The sequence below is a fragment of the Amblyomma mixtum genome, chromosome 7 (assembly GCF_055824585.1).
Source record: "Amblyomma mixtum isolate Tamu chromosome 7, ASM5582458v1, whole genome shotgun sequence".
Taxonomy (NCBI): domain Eukaryota; kingdom Metazoa; phylum Arthropoda; class Arachnida; order Ixodida; family Ixodidae; genus Amblyomma; species Amblyomma mixtum.
The window spans coordinates 70,208,176-70,232,329 of NC_143018.1; the positions used below are offsets into that span (position 1 = coordinate 70,208,176).

Below are 24,154 nucleotides of genomic sequence, written 5' to 3' on the forward strand. Positions count from 1 at the left end.
TGCACATACGTAAGAGATTCATTTACCAGCACACAGGGATTAGAAATATCAACACAAACTGAAAAGACAGGAGCCATGATGATAACTCACTGATTTTTATTTATCAGAACGTATAATGTTGCTACCATCACCGAAAACTCCCCAAGATGAACAGAACGCACTAGGCCGTCACATGCAGACGACAAGAAGATTCAAGTAGGAGCTATGATCACATTAAAGTCCACATCAGCAAACACACCACACATTAGTCATACGAGTGAATACAGGAAGTCTTGTACAGTCAAAATTTCGAACTCTCAATCTGTTTCAATAATGGGAAGTTTAAACAAATAAAAAAAAAGAGCGCGATCAACTGGAGACGTGTCAGAACACATTAGGCCTCTCTCACACATGCACAGCTGCCCAGCACTCAGGGAGAGTGATGAACCTGTCATGGCCTGTGATGTGTGCTGGCACATGTCAGTGCCAGCTTGTCATGGTTGTCAAAATTAATCGGTCTTGTACCACAACAGATATGTGGGAAAGGAGGGACAGGTGGGGAAAACAGAGTGGAACAAAGGCCTCACTTGCTATGAAAGTGACAGGGGAATGTGATCACAGGGGAATGTGATCACAGGAGAATGTGATCACAGCCGACGATATGCATCATGTGCTGATGGCAGATGGTTACGGCCAATAATGGCAGACCGCACATGCATCCAGCACCAGCAGCACCGTAGTAACTATACGTGCACTACGATAGCCTGGAGATCAGTTACCATGGCTACTGATGTGAAACCACTCACATCGAGCCAGAGGCAAGTCAATGCACTGTCCTGCTTTGTAGCCGGGGCAGTTCAGCTGTGCATCAATTTCGAATTAATCACCGCAAAGGCTCATGCATTCGAATAACCAAGCAATTTCTGTGTGGAATACACGCGATTATGATGAGACCAAAGCATCACTGAGTAAACCAGACCGTCGAATCAAGCTAGTTTGGATTAATGACTTCACTGCCAGAAAAGAAGCTGCTTTTTTCACAGCTTTTCTCACTGTAAGAACAGGCCAGTGCTTGCATATTTAAAGCAGCCCTGTGTTAAGATTCTTCCTAATGTAGGCCAACGGCATCACATCAGAGCAGAGACAGCACACAGCAAATACAAGAGAAAAGACATGGATACAATTTCCAATACTTTGGAAATAATAGTCTACATTAATATATATTGGTATTACTATAATATAGTACATGTCACATTACTCGATACTGCATTTTCCACTGTCCATGCAAAAAAAAAACTAAATCGTATTAGGACGCATCGATACAAGCACACCTGTTCAGAGCAAAGACGTCCATTTCTAAGTCCAGAGGTGCCGCTCTTGGGCCTATGGACTGTGCACCGCTATGATTCTTAAAATAAGACTCCCAATGCTCAGAAGCAGTATTCTCTGGAGCCTTTGCCCATAGACGCCAAAACATGGCTACTAACAATAATATCACAGTGGCTGCGACAAAAAATGGCCTGGATGGCCCCACCCTATATGAAAGGTGGTAGTACATAGCATCACAGCACCCTCATTTCAGTGATCGACGCATGAGATGGTAATAGTTGTGGTAACCAGAAAAATGTGTTAACTTGGATTGGTAATGCACATTTGAAGAACACTTTTCTTCTAACGGAAAATTCGCCACTGCATGCGCACGAAAGATATATAGAACACAGTAAAGAAGCAGATAATAGCTAGCTTTCACCACAGCTTGCAACTAAGCTTATCCGCTACTGATCAGCGCATGTGCCAAGCCCTAGCAGTAGCTGGTGAAAACAATACAATCTGTGCAGTGTTCTTCCCCACGACAGAGGCAGCCAGCACTCAAGAACCCATGAAAGTAACCGTGACAATGATATATACTGATGTGCTGTTACTATTAGGCAAACAATTTTCCTCTGTGAGCTCAGTACCAACCACAGGTGCAGGTTATGTTGCCATAGTAGCAAGGTACAGCACTGCAGATGAAATATAAACAGATGTCTTGCACAACAAATGAAAACTGGAAACTGCACCTGCAATGCTCGCTTTATTTTCTTATTCCCCAATGATGCCTAAACACACAACATGGGTTATGGAATGTAGCTCACACTGTAGATGAGCCCAAGTGAGCTCAGCCTTTGCACCTTGTTCTAATAGCACTTGAAGTCCTCTGTTAAGCCCATTAATACCACTACATCTCGAAGAGAACTGAAACCGCAACATGGAAAGCAATTCTGTCATTATTAATTCTATTGAATAAGGCCATTGAGCAGGCACACATAAGGTCCTCGACTTTCTGTGGCAGAAAATATCAAATTCAGCAGATGCAGAGTTAAGAATCTGCAAGATTGTGCGGAAGGCATAAGATACCTGAAAAAAAAACATGCAGGTCTAATTTTTGAGCACATTCCTTACATGCTGCAGAGGTCCCACTTCTAAAATTGTTGATAGCTGTTGTAACACAGCATTAGGTAATGTCTCGTGTTATCCGCATTCAACGAATAGCAACTGATACAAAATCTCCACATCGACAGCAATGAAAGAGTGTGTTAGGGTCACTTCTTGCATTCCAAGCCACAAAGACAGGACATCGAAATCTTCACCTTTTTCATCTTTCTAACAGAGAAATAATATGAGGTTTCTTCTTCGGCTATGGTTGGTCTGCACAGTTTCGGATGGATTTTGTTACAATCGTAATGATGTTTCTTTTAAAGTGTTCCTGAGATCTCAAGCTCCACATGTTATATTTATGCAAATAAGGTAACTTATTACTTTTCCAGCACTTTGTTGTTCCTACTGCTGCCCGTGCAACAACTATAAAAAAATTAGTATATGGCTGCCAACACCAAATTCAGTGGAAAATGCTTAAATACGCGACTTTTCGCGGAATCGCGGTCTCGCGGGAAGCTAGGGGCCTTAGGCATACATCTGTTTTGCCTTCCAACCCCACCAGTTATGCCTATAAAACGCCACAGTCTACGTACTCCCCTCGCATGATCCATCAAGCAGTCCATCAAATCCCACAGTACCCCGATGGCTCATCTTACATTACATGCACTCACAGCCATCTTCTACAACCCTGCGGGTTTTTCTTACCACGACACCTGCATGCTGATACCATGGACTAACGTAACAAACCAGCTTGTCCTTTGCAGAAGTCCACTACCACTACAGATACATGGTCCTTGCCAAACGGCATACTTCAAGCAGTCTCCACGTCAACAAACTGGCAAATCCATTGCTTGTACGAAACTGGCTGGCAATACTGCTACCTGTCAGATGCTGGCAGAATGTGCCAGCAGCTTATGGAGCAGTGCTCCTTCCCCCATGGTCCCTCTCTTCGTGGTACCTCATTTTTGATCCCAGGGCGAATGCCTTGGGACAAAAGTGGCACCGGAAAGGCTTATCGCCCGTGTGCGCTCGCAGGTGTGCAACGAGGGTTATCTTCTGCGTGAAGGCCATGGGGCACATGTGGCACTTGTACGGCTTCTCGCCTGTGTGAATGCGGAGGTGCGTCACCAGGTGGCACTTCTTCACAAAGCCCTTGTTGCAGTAGCTGCACAGGTGGGGTCGTTCACCCGTGTGCGCCCTCTGGTGGTACTGCATGTGACTGCGGCGCGCTGTGGTGTAGTTGCACATGGCGCAGTGCAGCAGCTGCCCTCTGCCCGACCTGCCTTCTCCGAGTGGCATGCCATCTTTGTGGTGCACCGCAAAGAAGCCTGCACCGTAGGAGGTGGCACATGTTCACTCAAGTGCGAAGGCATACACTTATCGGGATCACTGAAAAGCCTAACACCATGCAAAGGCGCTCTGAAGAGCGTGGCCACATGCTCGCGTATTCACCCTAAGCGTGGATCACCTTGTATGTCATGCAGATAACAAAAGCAGTGCATGCTATATTTTATCACACGTCAGAACACCATTTTTATACACTGAAGAGAAAAAAGAAAGAGACAATAAGCCACTGAGAAGGTAAGTAAGGAGACTTGTAAGTAAAGACACGCGAAGAACAAGTTAGACAGTCACCTACGGATGTTTGAAATGCTGTATAATGACACGTCACCAAACTGGCATGTCCTTGATAGGGCTTACCAATAGGATATCATTTTAGGTGGCTAGCTAAAGAATGCAGCAGCTTACAGCTAAGACATACAGCATCCATGCCCTCAACCTCAGGGAAATTCCCCAATGCAAGTATTGCACTAAAACACTATGACTTCTTGTCACCAATATTTCAAGTCAGCATCATACTATCTGCAACACCAACAGCTATAAGTAAACTAGTATTAAAGCACTACTCAACAAGCAATTAAAAAAAGATGAGCAAACAAGACAGCCTGCATAACAACAAAGACAAAAAAATTGACTAACACAGAACCCTATATTCAAGACGTTAACTAGCCAAGCAGACATGCAATCCTCTTGTCTATTAAACGGCCATTAAAAATAACTATTCTCATACTCTGATTATTGGGCAATCAATATTTAAACATGGTGCAAGCTGGGTGGGTTGCTACCCAAAACAAGGAGACTGAGAGCACGCAAATCCCCTAACTATACTAACTATAAAAACTTTTCTACCCACGCAGTGGCTCAGAGGTTAGGGCGCTCAGATGCTAAGCTCGAGGACCAATTCCCAGCCACAGCGTTTCACTGGAGGTGAAACTCAAGACAGCCACGGGCTGAGTGATGTCAGTGCACATTAAAGAACCTCTGACGGTGGAAGCTTATCCCAAGTCCTCCCTTATGTGAGGACACTATGTGAACACATCTATGAAATAACAGGTACAATCAAATTGAGCTCCACTCGAGAAAATGCACACGTAAAACGCATTAGATGCCACACAAAGAAATAACGTAAAACCTAGGGCCAGGTGAACACTGGTTTTAGCAGCTCACCAAAGCAGGGGACACTGCACACGAGTTTGAATGGTCTACCATGCTAAGCTTTTCCTGTGTGGGCGCAATACTGGATGAATCAAGGACATTGTTACGCACAAGCAGAAGCACCACAAGGAAAAACATCCCACGAAGATAAGAAAAAATTCTGGAAGTACGGCTCCCACATACATCAGCAGAATTTAGCAAAAATTTCTGTTTTCCAGCACAAATTATAATCACTCAAATGCTGTAGTCACCTCAATGGCAAAAGAAAGACACACAGTGAAATCTCTTCTCGACAAGTCGCTAAACGTGTTATATTGCGCGCTTACCACAGTTATATCTTATTATTCATTCGGAGTATCTTAAACGGTCCTTTTTAGGACAAGAGGGAACAAGGGAAGGGGGGGGGGGGGGGGGGGGCAATGACAAAGTATTGCCACGTAAAAGTGCAGTTACAAGATTTCAGCCCCAGAAGAACAAACTACTGTTGTTACAATGCAAAAAACAACACTAGAGTTACATAAGTACACTGCACATTCCATAAAAAAATAATTTGAGGTTCACATCAGTGTTGCAAAAAAACTGACAAAACCATTTCTACCTTTGTCAGTGACTAGTTAACAGCACATCAGTGCATCAAAATGTTATTTACAAGAAGAACAATACAAAGAAGTTCCTTATGGAATATCACAGTCACACAGCGCTTGCAATTCTCTGGACATTGCGATACTAAACTAAATACACATCCACTACCTTGCATGTGATATGTACAACAGAAGTTATTCTATAGATCTACCCATGTTCATAAATAACTATGATATTTAAGCAGCCAGTGAAGAACAAATACCTTTCATTCAGCAACACAACACGAAAGTGTAATAAACACAACAGTCAATGTACGAAAAATTCCTCCAATGATTCCCCAAATACTCATTAGGGCAGGCAAGACTTGCAGATCATCAAAGTATCATGAGAATGGTCTTGCAGTCTTACAAAAACACTTCGCACCATCGTCTACGAACAATTTTCGCTTCCTCTATAGCACACATTCCTAAAACGAAAAGAAATGCACCAGGGGCTAGAATTGCCAGAACTATTGCAGTCCTGAGCATCAAAAAAGAAAAGAAAAGAAAAAAAATGCAACAGGTGCAATGTAAATACACAAAGCATAGAGTGTTACTGAGGCTCACAGCAATTTTCCGTGCCTTAGTTAGTGGAACAACCCAAAATGTACCGCTAATACAAATCAAAAATGCATGCCACTTAGCTTTCTTCAATTAAGCCTATGCATATGCTCCCGGGAACACTTTATCGAGGCAGAACGCTGACAAAGCGGCCAATAGCTTTATCAAAGTGCGCTGTTCCTCGCATGCTTTTTAACTTCATGGTTCGTCCGTAGGTACCCACGAGCAAACGCCATTGAGCAAAAGCGACACCGGAACCGCCCCTTGTCCTCGTGTGCTCGCATGTGTCGCACTAAGCTCGCCTTCTGGGTGAAGCTCAAGGGGCACAGCTGGCAGTAAAACGGCTTCTCGCCCGTGTGGATGCGGCTGTGTTCCACAAGGTGGGCTGCCCGCTTGAATCCTCTGCCACAGTGGCTGCACTGGAAGGGACGCTCGCTGATGTGTGTACTCAGGTGATCCTCCATGGCGACGATGAAGTCTGTGCAGTAGCTGCACTCGGGGCACTGTAGTAGCTGCCTCTCAGCCTGCAGGTTTTGTGCAGGTGGGAGGACATCTTCAAGGAGCGAGATCGCCGGACCTGCACCAAAATAGATCGCGTGTCATTACTCATACATGCAGATCGCCGATGCACAACATAACACTCCCATATACACAAAAAAAAAAACATGCACAATGCTCATTTCCTCATATCACGATGGCACTGCCCGTCACCTTTCACTCAGGTTTAACAATAAAGAATTAATAGGTAGAGAAAGCTGCATTTAATGTTCAGAACAAAACGGCATCACTTCAGTATTACCATAACAGTATGTCACCACAGTGTCCACTACATGCACATATATCATGCTGCTCTATGTGCAATGCTATATGTCCTGAATGTTTAGGAATTCTATGCAGTTGGGCTTTCTACATGCCTCGTGCTGTGATATTTGTGATAATGATTAGAACTCCATCTCTACTCTTTGAGGCACAGTGTAGTAGAGGGCGCTGAATTCTGACTGCTTACATCTCTCGGCACACCAAGCAAAATCTCAAATAGGTGCAGATTATCTAATCACTAAAATGTCGAACTGCTCAACGTGCTATATTGAAATATGCCTGGCAAAGTGCATGCAGGTATCTGGAGCTATTTTTACATACAGTGCTACAGTGATCTACATATCAGGAAGGCTACAGCACCGATTTGTCCTTTCCCACAGATGCTTACAATCGCAAGGTGGCACAGTAATGGATGGACAGTGTAGAACTTGTAGCACTCCTAATGGGGTTTTATGAAATAAGCAGAATGCTGCATCCACATCATTCTGTCAGGTTTAAACATGAGGCATATTACAAATCGTCAACAGAAAGCAGCGAAATACACAAACAGGTCAACAATGCACTCAGATTAATTTCATTCAACATGCACCCAGCTCATTCATTGTTAATTCAAACTCACAGAGCATATCTACAATCACAGACAACTCAAAAGTAGACAAGCCAAAGGCGTTATTATAGGAAGCATTTCCAAAAGCAGTCTTTCACATGAGTCTAGATCTTGTGCACTGTGGTGTAGCCAGATACACGGTGCAGTGTAGTAGCCACCTTTCCCAATGCGTGTTTTCTGAGGATGGTAAGCCGTACTTGCAATGCATCACAGCCAGCTCTGCACCATCATAGGCAAAAAGGTTTCACTTTTGCCAGCAATGCACAATTCACCTTCACACGTTAGCAATGCAGCACACACTGAAGAAATAAGCGTCATATGCTTGAATAAGGTACTGGCAGCACATCCAGCACATGAATTCATGGGAAGTGCACTTTCTTAACATTACTCTGAGCTGTGTGTACGTGTGTGCATGTGTGCGTGTACGTGTGTGTGCGTGCAAGTGTGTGTATGTGTAAGCCAACCAGCAATGTACCGGGTGTTTTTTTCTAAAAGATCCAAAATTTAAAAAAAAAGGTAAATTGCTTTAGATTTATTTTAGCACTGGGGCTATACTAGAGGCTACGACGGGCGCCAGGCAAGAGGACAACTGCTTTAATTAGTTCGCTCATTAACTAAATATGTTAATGAACCTTTCTAATTTTTATTTTAGGGGTTATGTTGTATTCGCAGAATTGGAGATCGTCCTCCAAACAGTCCAACAGAGAAAAAACAGTTTCAATTAAAAATTTTTCACACACGGTATGCGGCGCGAAAAAGTCACCCTGGTAGGAATCTTCACACCGCAACTCAGCGGCGAGGAGCGCCTCTGACGTAGTTCGCTCCGCCTTGCGCTTTGCATCACACGGCGGCTGATATCACCTGAAGCCCGGACGGTGGCCTGCACTATCGCTGCTTGTTTCGATTCGCTCCGCGGCCTCACGGAATGCCGCGTTGGAACAATAACGCACTGACACAAAAGCGCAGGGCGGAGCGAGCTACGTCACACGCGCTCACAGACGCTGTGTTACAGTGTGAAGCTGCCTACCAGGGTGACTTTTTCTCGTTTTGTAACGCGCGCAAAAAATTTTTTCATCAATTTTTTTTTTCTTGGCTGGACTGCTTAGAAGACAATCTCCAATTCTGCTAATACAACATATCCCCTAAAATAAAAATTATAGAAGTTAATTAAGGTATTCAGTTAATCAGCAAACTAATTAAAGTAGTTTGCCTCTTACCTGGCGTCCGCCGAAGTCCTCAGTATAGCCCCAGGGTTAAAATAAACCTAAAGGAATTTACCTTTCTTTAAAAATTTTGGACCTTCTAAAAAAAAACACCCGGTATACAAAGCCTCCCTCGGGGAGCCTCGGTGCCAACTCCAACAGCCAGTGTATGAGAGATTGGTTGTACGCATAGGTGAGCACTGAAAATAGGCTTACCACAACGAAAATAAGGTGATCATAACAGCCCATGGACAGCACAACTGAAAAACGATCTGCCTTTCAGTAAAGAAGAGCGGCTCACCTGAAGGAGGTTACTGAAATTACAACACGAGGTGCTACACGATTACGCATGAAGAATTTTTGAACATTACCAAGCGAAAAATTAATTTAATGTTAGGCAAAGGGGGATGCCTCCCGCCACCCAAAGAAAAGATTCTGAGGTGCTCATTACGAGACAACCAACACTCAAGGCATGAAATAAACCCATTATATATAAAAAAAAAAAAACGGTTTAATGTCCCATTCCTTGAAGAGACAGCATAGAGATTTTTCTTTTCTTCTTCCTCCTTCTCATTGGGAGACTCGTATTAAAGAATCAGCAGAGGTAGTAAACACAACGGTGCCATTAGAAGAGAGTACAAGAGAACTGCTAAGAGTTCATTACGGCTTTTTATCAGTAGCAAGACATTCACACTGAACTGATTATTACATTTGTAAAGATGACAACAAGCATTTGTCCCAAAGGCACGGCTATCGTTGTATGTGTAGCTGCACTTGAACTGTCTGCCCTTGGACTACTCACCATTGCTCCATCTCTCTGAACAAACCCCCCTCTTACACACTGTGCGTTATAAAAATTTCAAACTTGCAAGAACAGTGAAATGCAGGCACCATGTTACACCATAAAATTGTAAACTCCAAATTATGTGGTTTAACATCCTGCCAAAGCCACTAAGTCACCGCCGTAGGTCCACATTACATTAAGGAGAGCGACTCTGGCACAGACAAAATGCTCAACTCCTTCACACTTTTCATGGACCCTGTCCTTTAGGTATAATCATTTTTTACAAGCCGAACCTACACTGCGCGGTCAAAGAGGCACACTGCAGTGAAGGGTTCCGGTTCATTTCAACAACCAGGGGTTCTTTAACACGCACCAAAGCAAGTTTCAACACACAACTGATTTCTTCGGTTCACCTCCATAGATACACATTCACAACAGTTATTTATCACTTTAACCAAAGCACTGTTTGGCATTACAGCGGAGGGGAATGATATTTCAACGTAGACAGTACAACAAACACAGGTAGAATAAAAAAAAATAATGCAGCACAATTTAAATCTAGTCAATTATAGAAACAACAGCATGAATCAAAGATGAAGCAAAAGATTCACTGGACATTGCGGACACTAATTCCTGGGGCAGCCTATTTATTGACTTATGGCTTTTACAGAAAACGACCCTTTTAGTATATCTGTACTTCATTTGATTTCCTTCAAAGCTGTCAACTTGTGCTCAGCAGCTGATTGGCTCAGCCACTTGGGCAGGCATTCACAAGGATGCTTCCCAAAACTTCCGAAATTAAAAAAAAAAAACAAATGAAAACCTACAAAAACAATGTATTTAACTACACAACACAAAAATCACACTCAATGAGCAAAGGCAGCACTTATAAACATGATATCAGCTACACTAAAAATGAGTCAGTGCCTCTTCTCCCTAAAGTGCTCTCACTTAAGCAGATGCTGCAACTAACACACTACAAGAGCAAAACGCACATCTGAACATGCTCTATAATGTGACTGCAATGTCCAGGAATAAAGTTCCATGTTCAAGAATAATGTTCCAATGTCTGTGCACACTGTCAGCCTGTGCAGGGCCATCACTTAAAGCTCATCAATTTGGGTGAGCTGTTGGTGTCACACGGCCAAAAGAGACAGTTCACAAGGGCTATGCACTTTGGTAAAGATACTGTCCCACAAATGTGGAAGGCAGTTCTTTTGAAAGTTTTTGCCACCTTCAACTGGTGTTCACTGGCCCGTCGATGTCGTCTTTGGTGCCTGCAAAGTAGAACAGATAAGGAAACCTCTACATCAGAAGCCACGATGCTTGTCCACTTAAGTGCACATACTACATATTGGGGAGCTGCCGCCTATTTAAAAGGTGAACCGATGGAGTTTAGTGGAATGGCTGACTTGGGCAGTTCCAGCAGTGCTGTGCATGATGCTAATTTGCTGGATCCTTGTACAAGAAGCCACGCAAAGAGACAACCAAATTTTTTGTAAAAGAGTTCAAAGTAAGCGCCTGCATTTGCAAGTTATGTCAACAGCTGGCTCACATGGCAACACTTTAATGATGCCTCCTTGACAAGTTCCTCTAAACATTCAACACAGTTTGCATGACTCTGCAGACGTTGCTGCAACTGCCTAGCAAGTCACCAAGTATGGCATCCATTTCTCACAAGTACAGCTGATTATAGAGTTGACAAAGTGATATTTAAACTTGCTAAAAGGGTGACAGCAAAAAAGAATGTGCACCTGTGAATGAAAAACACACACTGCAGTCCTAAATGGGCTCTTGTCAGCCTAACTACAGGTGTACATTCTTAACCTTCCCACAGTTTACAGCCTGTTGGGAGTTTATACATATTTAATGCGAGCTGTTAATCGAAAAGTCTTAATCACGTGTTACTCAATTGCTTTTATTGCTGATTATTTAATAGACTGCCTTACCAGCCTAGCCAGAAAAGATAAAAGCCTGAAATTGCTACCACTGAGCACAGAACAAGTTTAGGACACTTTGAAGTGTTGCCCTGCTTGTCTTTTTGAGAATACATCTGATTTATGCACTAAGACAAGTAGGACAATGTGATCACCAAGTGGATAAGATAGTTAATGTAGCCGAGGAGTTCTACCCAGATCTATACAGTAGCTGAAGTAATCAGGACGATAATGAAAGAAGCAGCAGAGCAAAGTGGATATTCTGCTAGCAACGAAGGAGGAAGTAAAGAAAGGCTTAGAAGCAATGCAAAGGGGGAAAGCAGCTGGTGAGAATCAGGTAACAGCAGATCTGTTGAAGAACAGAGGGGAAACTGTGCTAGAAAAACTGGCCACCCCGTATACGCAATGCCTCATGACCTTCACATACTGGAATCTGAAGAACACTAACATAATCTTAATCCATAAGAAGGGGGACGTCAAGGACTCAAAAAATTACAGATTGATCAGCTTACTGTCCACTTCCTACAAAGTTTTGAAACCATGGTGTGGAAAAGCCACAGGTGAAAGTACTGGAAGATATCTATAGCGGCTACAAAGCCACTATTAAGACAATAATAAAATCCCCATAAAGAAGGGCGTTAGGCAGGAAGACACTATATCTCCAGTGCTATTCACAGCCTGTAAACAGGAGTAGTAGTAGTAGACCTTTATTCGGTTGTAATTTACCGGTCAACACGCTCGACCTACAAATTATGGCCAAATAAAGGTCTACTACTACTACTACTACTACTACTACTACTACTACTACTACTACTACTACTACTACTACTACGACTACTACTACGACTACTACTACGACTACTACGAAAGGTATTCAGAGACTTTGATTGGGAACAACAGGGGATCAGAGTTAATGGAGAATACCTTAGTAGCCTGCGATATGCTAATGACATTCCCTCACTAAGTAACCCGGAAGACAAATTGCAATGCATGATCAATAACCTAGACATCAAAGCAGAACAGTGAGTCCAAAAATTAATATGCAGCAAACTAAAGTAATGTTCAAAAGTATTGGAAGGGAACAGCAGTTTACAATAGGTAGCGAGGCACTGGATGTGGTAAAATAGTAACCGCAGATTCGGACCACGAGAGTGAAATAACAAGAATAAGAATGGGTGGAGTGCATTTGGCAGGTTCTCTAGATCAGATCATGAATATCAGTTTACCAGTACCCCTTAAGAGAAAAGCATACTGGGTGTTATTTTTTTAAAGGGTCCAATTTTTTTTTAAAAGGGTAACTTGCTTTAGATTTATTTTAGCCCTGGGGCTATGGCTAGTTAACTAAAAAGTTAACTGAAGTTTGTAGTTAACTAAATACATTAACTTTTCTCATTTTTATTTCAGAGGAATGTTATATTTTCAGAATTGGGGCTCGTGAAACAGCTTAGGTAAGAAAAAAAAATTCATTATATTTGAAGAGCGCGTTACGAGGCGAAAAAAAAAAAGTCATTCTGGTAACGGCTTCACGCACGCACGCACGCACACGCACACACACACACACACACACACGCACACGCACACACACACACACAGGCAGCGAACGCGTATGGTGTAGATCCCTCCCTGCGTGCGTCACGCTGCTGACGTCACCTGAGGCACAGACCAGTGGGCCGGCGGTATCGCTGCCAGCAGTTTCGCTTCGCTCCGCGGCCTCGCGGATCGTGTTCACACACGCGACACTCAAGTCCACCTTTTCACTGAAGGATAACCTCCTTACATGAGACTCCACGACGCCTTTCCGAGGTTGACGCTGTCACATGCCACAAGCGAAAAAGGTCACGCAGTCACTTTGAGGCCGGATCGTAAGTGCCGCGGAGCGAAGCGAAACTGGCAGCGACGCCGCCGGCCCGCCCGTCTGGGCATGCGCGTTTGGGCCTCAGATGACGTCAGCAGTGTGACGCAAAGCACAGGGCGGAGCGATCTACGTCATACGTAACGCCCTCGCTGCCGTTGCGTTGCGGCGTGAAGCCACCTACAAATTTGTTGAAAAATCTTTTCCTCAGCTGGCCCGTTTGGAACAAGAGCTCCAATTCTGCAAATACATGGCCCCTAAAATAAAAACTAGAAAAATAAATTGGTGTGCTTAGTTAATTAGTGATCTAATTAAGGAATCCTTGCGCGCTTGAGAGGGGTATTACTTTTTTATTTTTAAATTTCGGACCCTCTAACAGAAAATAACCGACAGCTGTATCTTCCCGGTACTCACGTATGGGGAGGGCAACGCAGCCAGCTACGGCAAAGAAAATTATAGTTGTAACGTTAAGAGACGGGAAGAGAGCAATTTGGGCCAGCGAACAAACGCGGGTTAATGACATCCTAGCCGAAACCAAGAGGAAGAAATGGGTTTGGGCATGGCATGTAATGCGAAGGCAAGATAACCGCTGGTCGTTAAGGGTAACGCAGTGGATCCCAAGAGAAGGCAAGCGTAGCAGGGGGCGGCAGAAAGTTAGGTGGGCGAATGAGATTAGGCAGTTCGCGGGGATAATGATGGTCGCAGCTGGCACGGGACCGGCTTAATTGGAGAGATACGGGAGAGGCCTTTGCCCTGCAGTGGGCGTAGAAAGACTGATGATAACGAAGCAAAACAGTTCCATGGAAGACATTTTGGCACGGTGCTAAGGCGTTTTTTCCATTGTTCCATGCAGGACATTTTGCTGCTAAGGTGTTTTTATTCTATTTATGTTGTTCTATGCAGGGCATTTTGGTGTTTATTCTATTTCCATTGTTATGTCTTTCACTCAACGTTTCTGCCAGGTCCCTAATGTACCCATTTTAATGTACCCATTTTCAATTATGAAAAGAATACCATAAACAGTTTTCTTTAACATCCTTGCTTTTACAGAACAACTTTTTCTTCGATTATCAGCCTTTCTCTAGCATTGGCTAGCAGTGCCAAGCAGTGTATTTGTTTACAATTATTCCTTGGTTTATACGTTCGCACTTCAAAAACCAGGGGTCCGGGTTCAGGTTTTTTTTTTTTTTCCTCAGATTTCTGTAAAGCCACAACTACTCGTAAACCGAAATACGCAAGGTTACTTTGTTTTCATACAAAGCATAACACATTGTGCAGTCAACCATCAAGATTGAGCGCAACATCAGCTTTTGCAACAGCAGGTTATAAGACCATTCTCTCACTCCAGCAACTTCATTTCATTGAATTTATATCATCCTTAAGGGGCTTAGGCATTTCACACTTTGGGGCTGAAAATAACATGTTTAGTGTTGCTGGGAAAAAAGGAGAGCAAACCTAGAACCTATAGAAACAAATCGCTTGACAAAGTCACAAACTTGACTAATACGCGCCCCCGCACAACTTTAAGCCCCTGCAAGGCGTTATCTTTTGGCAGCTACGCACAGACCAGTGCGTACGCGAGAGCGTCCCATGACTCCAGTTCATTCGTTTTCTTGGGAAATTATCTTAGCAGCACAGATAAGCGATCAGTTCTCTGCAAGTGGCAAGCTGGGGGGCAAATGTGAAGTCACATGAGGAGCGGCGCCCATGAAGAGAGAACCAGCCAACATGGAAACCAATCCGAGAGCCTTCGTGTTGACACGGGCAGCTGGCACCACATTCTCCGTAAAAAATAATACCAAGCGAAGGAAATATAAATATGAGTAGTGAAACATGCATGCACCGACCATTCTGCAGCAGTGAAGAGCTAGCGACGGTTTTGTGCGCGTACCGAAATGTCTGCGGCTCACTTTTGAAGTCCGTGCACCGAAACGGCTCGCAACGAAATGTATGAATCCCACGCAGAACGGCAGAGCACAATTCACTAGCCACAGCCTCACATTTCGACGTCTGTCAACTCCTTTCTCCATAGCTTTTCACTTTCCGTCGCACCGTCGCTATGACGGCAGCCATGTTGAGGGCGCGTGATTCCTTTTACTGCTAACTGGCGGCACTCGAGGAGCATTGATCAGTGCTTTAGAAGTGTTTCTTTCTTTTTCATGTTATGTTACTTTTTAATCTACATTTTTTTTTAATCGGGTAACCCCGTTGACTTCTCGATGAAAAAAAAGGACCTCGTCTCATCATCATCAAAATCGTCCAACCAGTCGAACGCGTCGTCTGCTAGCCGAATAAGAACGCCGGCATGTGTTCTCCGCAACCGGCGTAGTGATCGTTTTTGTGCGGAAAATAACGAACGAAAGTGTTTGTAAATTAAAAATGAGAGCTGCTTTAGTACTTGCACTGACATATCGCATGATGATTCTTAATTTGAATGCAAGCACTTAGAATCTATCTTCATTACACCGTTGTTTTCCAGTGTTTTTTGGCTTTGATTTCTTTCACATTTTGTTCCTGCATTTCTCCAGCATTTTCACACCACTCTACGACCATGCATGGTTTCTTGAACAAAGCTATCTTTAAATATAGCAATAAGGAAGGAATAGTCTACGTTTCTAGAAGACTTTGTATATACTATATTGTCAAAACCACATACTAAAATACATCATTTTCACATACCCTCATGTCTGATAAGTTAAAAGGTCAGCTTGTGTCACACTAATTCTGTTGCCGCAGGTACGCCAGAACCTTTGCTCGTGCATTTTAAATTTTCACGCCATTCTTTTTTTCTCATTTCCAACAGAAACTTTTGTCAGCGCTTTTTCAACTCTCAAAGTGGAGTTAGACAAAATGTAGACAGAAATTAAATGTATCAAACCACAATGTAACAGAACTCAATCTCATCATTATCAGCCTGACTAAGCCAACTGCAGAGCAAAGGCCTCTCCCATATGTCTCCAATTAACCAGGCCTGTCCTTTGCCAGCTTGCCTGGCATCCACTCTTGGAATCCACTCCGTTACCCTTGAGGACCAGTGGTTATCTTGCCTTCGCATTGCATGCCCTGCCCAAGCCCATTTCTTCCTTTTGATTTCGACTAGGATGTCGTTAACCCGCGTTACTTCCTTCACCCACTCTGCCCACTTTCAGTCTCTTAACGTTACACCTATCATTTTTCTTTCCATAGCAATTACAGGGTCTATTCTGAAAGTTTCCTGGACGAACGGGCGGAAGAGAGCTGGTCTGCGCGTGCAGGATCGTTGAAGGGGGATATTGGGAATGCTGGGGAAAATCGGCAGTAGGCTCTCGGCCGCTGAAGAGAGGAGGTCGCTTGTACTGTGAACCCCTGTCGAAATGTCTCGTCACGCAGAATAGTCGAACGTTTGCTCGATCAACGACACGCGCTCAAATTTTGAGTAAATCTTAGTAAAATGGGCAAAGAGACTCACAACATGATTAAGGAGGCCCACGGTGAAGCTTCCATGGGTAGATCAGGTGTTTTTTGAGTGGCACAAGCTGTTACGAGAAGGTAAGGAAAGAGTGGAGGAAGACAACCGCTCCAGACGCCCTTCGACCAGCAAGACCAACGAAAATGTGTAGAGAGTGAAACCTTTACTTAACAGTGATCGTAAAATGAGTATCAGAGAATTGCTGGTGACTTCAGCATTCCTCAAACCCAAGTTTTTGAGATCGTGACAGAAAACTTATCCATGAGGAAAGCGTGCGCGAAGTTGGTGCCGGGAGTGTTGTCAGAGGAGGAAAAGGCCAACCGGTAGGTTCTTCTCCTTCATGTGAATGAGGACCCCGATTTTTTGCCCAGCGCAAGGCGGCAACGCTGCCTCAGCCCCCCTACAGCCTCGACTTGGCCCCGCCAGACTTTTTTCTGTTCCCGAGAATAAAATCGACGCTCGAGGGGAAACATCACGGATCGGTAGAGGTGGTTCAACAGGCCGTGACGAGGGAGCTAAACAGCATTCCGGTCCAGGCGTTCCTGGAGGCGTACAAAAAATGTCAAACTCATAGGCAGCAGCGTGTAGGTGCGGAAGGGTGCTACCTTGAAAAATGGTAATCGTTTGTAGTATTCTCTTGAATAAAGTTTGTTTAAAAAAATCAGTCCTACTACTTTCAGAACAGACCATGTATATTTCTTTCCATAGGTAACTGCACTACCTTGTGGCTACTCTCGCTGTTCAAGAGCGAAAAACAGTCCCCCTGCAACATGAAAATGCACACAAAGAAAGCGACATCAGACCATGTGCATCAGACGAAATGTTTCGAACATGATCAGTGTCAAACCGGAATCTCCTCGAGACATTAAGCAAATGGCACCCCTTGGGACAAAAACCAGGTGGCCAAGGTTGCAGAAGTGTCCACTATACACTGACTGTTGGCAATGCTCATTATTGCCGGATGCCAGCACAGAGGCGCCGCATCACTTCGCCACCAGTCTTTGTGTAGGATTCAAATGTCTCGTTAAAAGAGACAGAAAACTGAATTTTACGGGCCCAATTTTTTTTGGCGCAATGCAAAGCTTGCTGTTTAAAGAACTCGATTCTGCGACGGTTTCGTTATAAACACGGCTGTGGATGATTTTTACCAAGAATTTTTCAATCAGTGCACGAACCCATTTTTATGTAGGCCGATGCTGGAAACCATGATCAGTGAAAGCAATGGCGATTTCACGTTTGCAGATGTGGTGCACAAAAGAAGAATATTAATCTCACCCTCCAGATAGCAATTCGACATTTTTAATATACAGTAGCATCCATTTCAGTTTCCACGCCCAAAGCTATTCATAAGAGTGACATACACCTCGTCAATGAGAGCTTTTATATAGTGCATCGTGGTTGCCGCTTCATCCAAGATATGCACAACACAGTGGCGCCATCTAGTGACAAAAGCTAAAAGCATCTCCTTGGTGATGCGAACGGCTCACTGGAGAGAGCGAAAACTTTATTTAATAATTCTACATTGTGTCTAGCTATTTCCCTCCTTAGGGGACTCAGGCAGAACGTTACGCGTTGTAAGACACCTTGACTTAAAACCCCTTGTGGCGGAGGAGGTTGCAATAGCGATCGCTCTAACTCAGCCAGGTACCAAATACGTAGTAAGCGACTGCAAAGCCGCAATTAGAAATTACAGCAAGGGACGCATCCACGAAATGGCGGCTAAATATCTAAAAGACTTTATCCCAGCCCACAATATTCTAATTTTCTGGACCCCAGCCCACTCGGGTCTGGTTGGAAACGAGGCCGCCCACAGGCTCGCCCGCTCCTCTTTACCTCGGGGAGCCGTGGACACCTCATACGAATTCAGCACTAAAGAGGAAACCAATACCTTTAATAGCATCACAGACATTCAGAAAAAGAACAAAAGGATCTATCCTCCTCCGGATAGATCGCTTAGCTCGGCTGAGGCCTATGACTGGAGAAGACTCCAAGCTAGAAACTTCGCATCCCCGCTCTGGAGGAGCTGGACAGGAGGTGACACGAGGGAGGATGGAGGATGCGGAGGTTTGCGAGTTCTGCGGGCATACCGCTACACTCGAACACATACTATGGAGATGCCCCAGTGCCCCAGGATATGGCAGAATCAATAATGCAGAGGAATGGGAGACCATACTCAGAAGTGCCGACCTTAGCATACAACGATACGCTACCCGCCTGGCAGCAGAAGCTGCGCGACTATACCGTTGCTAGTCTTCCAGCTGCGACGCTGCCCCTCCCCGGACGCCTGCGTGCGGACCCGGAGGGGCATGGGTCTTCTTCTGGTGGAAATAAAGTTTCTTCACTCACTCACTCACTTATTTAATAAAGTATGAGGAACTCTCAAGAAAGAATCATTAAAAACAAATCAATTATATTCTACTGAGATGTGGTCACGTAGTGCACTACACTAATAATAGCAGGATTTCACTGCAAGATAGCAGTTTATGCGATTTTAAATGCCAAATTAAAATTACATGTCCTTGTTTCTCCGATACTGCAGTGCTCAATTCTCATAATACAAGGCACAATCTTTCCATTTCCACGATAAACTCGCAACACGTTTTGGTCAGTGGTTGGACCCTTTAGGCACTGCAGCTTCCCTATATCTTTTTTTTTTTTGCACGGTACGTACTTATTGGCAAAACTTTTTGCTGACATGTTCACACAGGCTTGAAATAAAAAAGACTTTTGTAGAGGTCGAACCTGTTGTGATGTCAGTGATAGTTTCTGTGACTAATAAATTCAGGCTAACACACTGTTGTAATGTAGTATTTATTGAACATATTCGTGCGCTACCAGTGAAAATCAGAGGGCACATCAAATGCAGCACAATTACGTACTTGCTGCACGAAACTTTGATCATGGGAGTACATTTGCTTGTAACCTAGAGCTATAAAACTGCCTAAATATAGTCAGGCACAGTATGAGGTACAAACGCCAGACAGCTTAAATTCTTGCCTGACGACACTTTACACTGCATTGGCTACAGCTAACAGAGTAAAGACATATAGTTCTCTGTACAAAATAATGTCTCAGCAACAGACAAAGAAGATCCAAGATTAAAAGAAGGCTGCTCAAACAATTAAGCAAAACTGGATTCCCAAACATTAGGGAACTCTAAGTTTCAACAAAACAATTCTCACAGTGCGACATTCATGAGAGCAATAAAGCATGCAGTAAACTGCGAACCGAGAATTGCCAGCTTATACAAGTAGAAGTTCAAAACAGCGGCTCGTTTATTCGTACACAATTCAATGAAGCACTACCAAGTTCAAAGCTGCGGATGTACAGCCAGCGTCAAAAGTATACAGCCCATGGGCTTTGTTTCTAAGTGATGCAGTGGGTATCTTGAAGCCCCATATGTACATCCTGTAGTCGGAAAGACTGAGGATCAAAACTCTTCTAATCTTTCAGAGACTTCAAATGCTGCCAGTACAGAATAAGGTACACTGCATAGCCCAGATGAAAGCTCAAAGGGCTGTATGTTTTTGACAGAGGCTATACTTCTAATCAAAAGCAGAACACTTCAAAATTTTGAGACACACAAATGGGAACAATCGAAAAAAAAAAATACCATCCCACTGTTTTGTGCATCTCCAAACTGAAGTGCCATCAACAGTGACAACATATCACTTCCCGTTTCAACACAACATGATAAAATGCAAAAGCAAGGGCATGCTTCAACATGAATCAAGTGTACTGTGGGGCCAGCTGGACAGAAACGCTGTTTGAACGAAGAACAAGCAGCAATGCCTATGCTGTGGGCAAAGTGAAGCAGAATTTCATCGTATCCATTGGCTTGCAGCTACCACTGATGGCTCAATGTAGCACACCAGCATATGTTTATCGGATCACAAAAAAAAAGAAAAGAAAGAGCATGCTTTAAACTTCCCCAAATTATTTGAGCATTTCAACATCCTGGAAATGGTGTCTAGTTTGTGCACATAACATCACTAGATGTGTGACCTTATGCATTTGAACTCTCAGAGATAAAGAGCATAAACGCAACTGTTTATATTCTTTTACACTCTATGTTCTGCGCTTGTATCTAGATGTAGCCATGAAACGATTATGATACAAAACACAAAAGATGCCACATAAAGCAAAATATTAATTGCTGATGGTTGCAAACCAACACAATGAACACCAAAGACAGGCAAGAGGAACAGCCACTAGTACTAATACTAGTGTGCGTTCCTCTTACCTGCTCTTTGTCTTGAGTGCACTGGTTTGCAACTGTCATGAGCTTAAACCAACTGGCCGAACTAGAAATCTTATAGCATCTAATACAGCCAATTTTGGTTCTGGATTTGGCAAGCAAAACTAAAGGACGACGCATGGAACGCTACAATCTAGTACTACTGTCAAGATATTGACAGAAAGCTGCTTTCACAACTCAGTTACAAAGACAGCAGCAACTTGACAAGTCAGCCTGTCACAGCACCTAACTTCACCTAACTTTGCATGCAGCTAGAAGACTGCTGCTTTCATTTTATGCAGCGAGATAAGCAGAGATGAAGCAGCTGTGCCAAGCTAAGTTGTTAGGAATGTTTCCATTACGCTGTACGTGTTGACCAAAAAACCAACAGATGGCACTGATGGTCTGCGTAGCAGGCATTGTAGTCACTGTCGCTTGCTGCCATCCAACAACCTGTGTGCACAAACGCATTTACACACAAGCACATTCAAACACAAATTAATCTTTGCATAAGGTGGTAGGATACCAAGAAAGCACCTCTCTATAGCAGAATTTTTTGCTAGGCTAGTTGGTGCATGATACGGAATGAAGTGCCAACACAGACGAACACAACAAAGAGACATAGACAGGCGCTTGCTGTCAAACTGTCAACTGATCCTTAATTGACTGTGTTTATATCCAAAAGAGAGGTATCTGAATAGGTTCCTGTGCTGTGCCTGTTTTGAGCAACTTTTTCTCTGAGCAACTGATACTATTTTGTACAAAAGTTTAGACAAAGGGGAAGTTTTGAAGATATTCCGGTATGCTGAAGATGTTTTAGTAGCGCAAAACAAACAGGACCCATCAACTACATGGCACACTATGAATGAAATTCTAAAAGCGGTTTGGTTTAGTTTGGTTTATGGGGTTTAACGTCCCAAAGTGACTCAGGCTATGAGAGACGCTGTAGTGAAGGGCTCCGGAAATTTCGACCACCTGGGGTTCTTTATCGTGCACTGACATCGCACAGTACACGGGCCTTTAGAATTTCTCCTCCAAAGAAATTCCGCCGCTGCGGCCGGGATCGAACCTGCGTCTTTTGGGTCAGCAGCCGAGCGCCATAAACACTGAGCCACCATGGCGGCTTTTAGAGAACATTAGCCATGGTTTGTAGTATACCCGTGAACTACCAGAAAGCAATAAGTTGCAGTTTTTGGACCTGGAACTCTCCTTGATACCGGAAGGAATCTGCTGGATGTACCACCCCCAAACTCAGCAAGAGCTTTTGTCATAGAAGTCAGCACATTCCAAGATAGCAAAATGAGCCATAGCCACAGAAGGGTTACAATCCTCTATTAAGAAGTCAAGCGAACATCGCATGCAACGTAACTTTTAACTCCAGATTGCACGACTACAACAGGCAGGCTTTCTATAGACTGTTTTATCATAAAAAAATACAAGGTAAAAAGAATCAGCAGCAACCGAGTTCTCGCTTCGAAAAATACAAGGTAAAAAGAATATAAACACTCAGAATGATTACGAGAAGGTGAAACCTGTAGTTGTTCTGCACTCTCACAGTGTTGCACATAACTTGAAGAAGGTCGCAAATAAGTTCAATGTACCCGTGGTTTTTCACACCCCTTGCAAGCTGGCTTCCTTGTGCCCACAGATTAACAACAAAAAAAAAAAAAAAAGAAAGAAAACCTGTGAACTAACCGTGCCCAAAAGTTTGTCGGATGTAAGGAAGGGGTCGTTTATGAGTTCTTGCTTACATGCGGCAAGCTATATATTGGCCAAACGGGAAGGCGTTTGAACGAGTGTCTGAGGGAGCATAAACGATCACTTGTGAATGACACCGGATCTACTTTTCCGCTTCATTGCAAAACTTGTGACTGCACGCCTCACTTAGATGAAACCATCATCCTGGACAGAAGTTAAGACAGCGCAGCTTGCGAATTGGAAGAAGCCTTCTTCATCAAAAGAAAGGGCCTGGATTGCATCAGAAACCCGTCGAAAGAGCTGCATGAGAGAGAACTGCCTTTTTTAGAAAGCCACTGTTGAAGTATGAGCATGAGTATGATGCCGCGAACTGTGCATACCTGGTTAACTGAAAGTCACTGGTTTTTTCAGTAGGGTTGCACTTTTATTTTATTTTCATCTGGCCCTATACACCACGTGTCACAGATAGTAAATTTTTTTCCAAGTTATCTGTTTTAGCCGATTCACCTCATCATACACATATTTTATCACTCTTATGGCCCTCTACATCTTGTGACCTTTACTGCCTCTGGTTATCCCTGCCACACTGCACCTATATAATGTTGTGTGTTTCCTTCATGAAGAATCAGCTGACAGTAAGTGCCTGTCTGTCACTTTCTTAAGTTCGTCTGTATTAACATGCACATATATACAATAATGAACATACATACACTAATACAGCAAAGTAGGTAGAACACCTCTGCCTAACATCATACAAGCTGCTCAAAAACAGGCATGATTTTAAAGGATATTTTTAAATGAAAGCATAACACATTTCTCAAAAGAAAAAAGACAACTCACCGCGGCTCACTGCATCTCAACTGACAAGCACAGGTGTAGGCAATAAACTACAGCTAACAGCAAAAAGGCACAATAGGTGTACTTTCTTAGTTTCTGTTCGCATGTACAGTCTAACGTGATTTGAAAGAGATCACTTCAGGCTTAACCTAGCCAGATTAAAGTGCTTTAACATGGATTACTTTCGCAAGAACGGTACATGAGCTAAGGCAGCAAAAGGCTTCCTCTATCTTGCACCACCATGTTTGTTACGATAAAAGTGACCATGATGCCAGGAAAAATTTCTAGTCGATTTCAGCCGGAATGAACGTGACAACCTTCAAACCGCGCTAGACTGCATAAATGAAACAAAAGGTAAAGAGAGAGCTACGCTGGCATATGAGTATGGGAAGTTGTTCAATTGTGCACGAGCATCAGTTTCCTCTACTTCTGCATATCTGTAGAAGAACTGAGTAACACACAATGAAACTGCACTCCATGCACGCTTGCATTCACCTGTTGTGACAATTCCTTCTAGGCAATCAATACAGTACTCATTAAAAGCAGGCAAGACGTGCCATTGTTTGTGACATGAATCTATGCATAGTCATATAACACGCTGTAAAATGAAGCCTACAAACACCACATGAACAAACACGCAGAAAAACTTGAGGTAGTGT

The 24,154-nt window shown here is 43.5% G+C and overlaps 1 protein-coding gene across 6 annotated transcripts; it reads right to left on the bottom strand.

The window, feature by feature from the left end:
* Positions 1–79: 79 nt before the first annotated feature.
* Positions 80–15,354, bottom strand: LOC149336397 (uncharacterized). 6 transcript variants are annotated; one of them, XM_089552872.1, is made up of 3 exons: positions 15,167–15,354; positions 10,721–10,763; positions 80–3,725 (listed from the first exon to the last, which is right to left on the bottom strand). In XM_089552872.1, the coding sequence occupies exon 3, from the start codon at positions 3,694–3,696 to the stop codon at positions 3,310–3,312; it is 387 nt and encodes a 128-aa protein (XP_089408998.1). In that variant the 5' UTR covers positions 3,697–3,725; positions 10,721–10,763; positions 15,167–15,354; the 3' UTR covers positions 80–3,309. The 6 variants fall into 6 exon arrangements, with proteins under 6 accessions (XP_089408998.1, XP_089408995.1, XP_089408997.1 ...); XM_089552869.1 differs by having other exon boundaries at positions 80–6,651; XM_089552871.1 differs by having other exon boundaries at positions 15,123–15,354.
* Positions 15,355–24,154: the final 8,800 nt, after the last annotated feature.

What these genes read in the sequence shown, in the direction of transcription:
- LOC149336397 (XM_089552872.1), bottom strand. Translation starts at nt 3,696, where the DNA reads ATGCCACTCGGAGAAGGCAGGTCGGGCAGAGGGCAGCTGCTGCACTGC.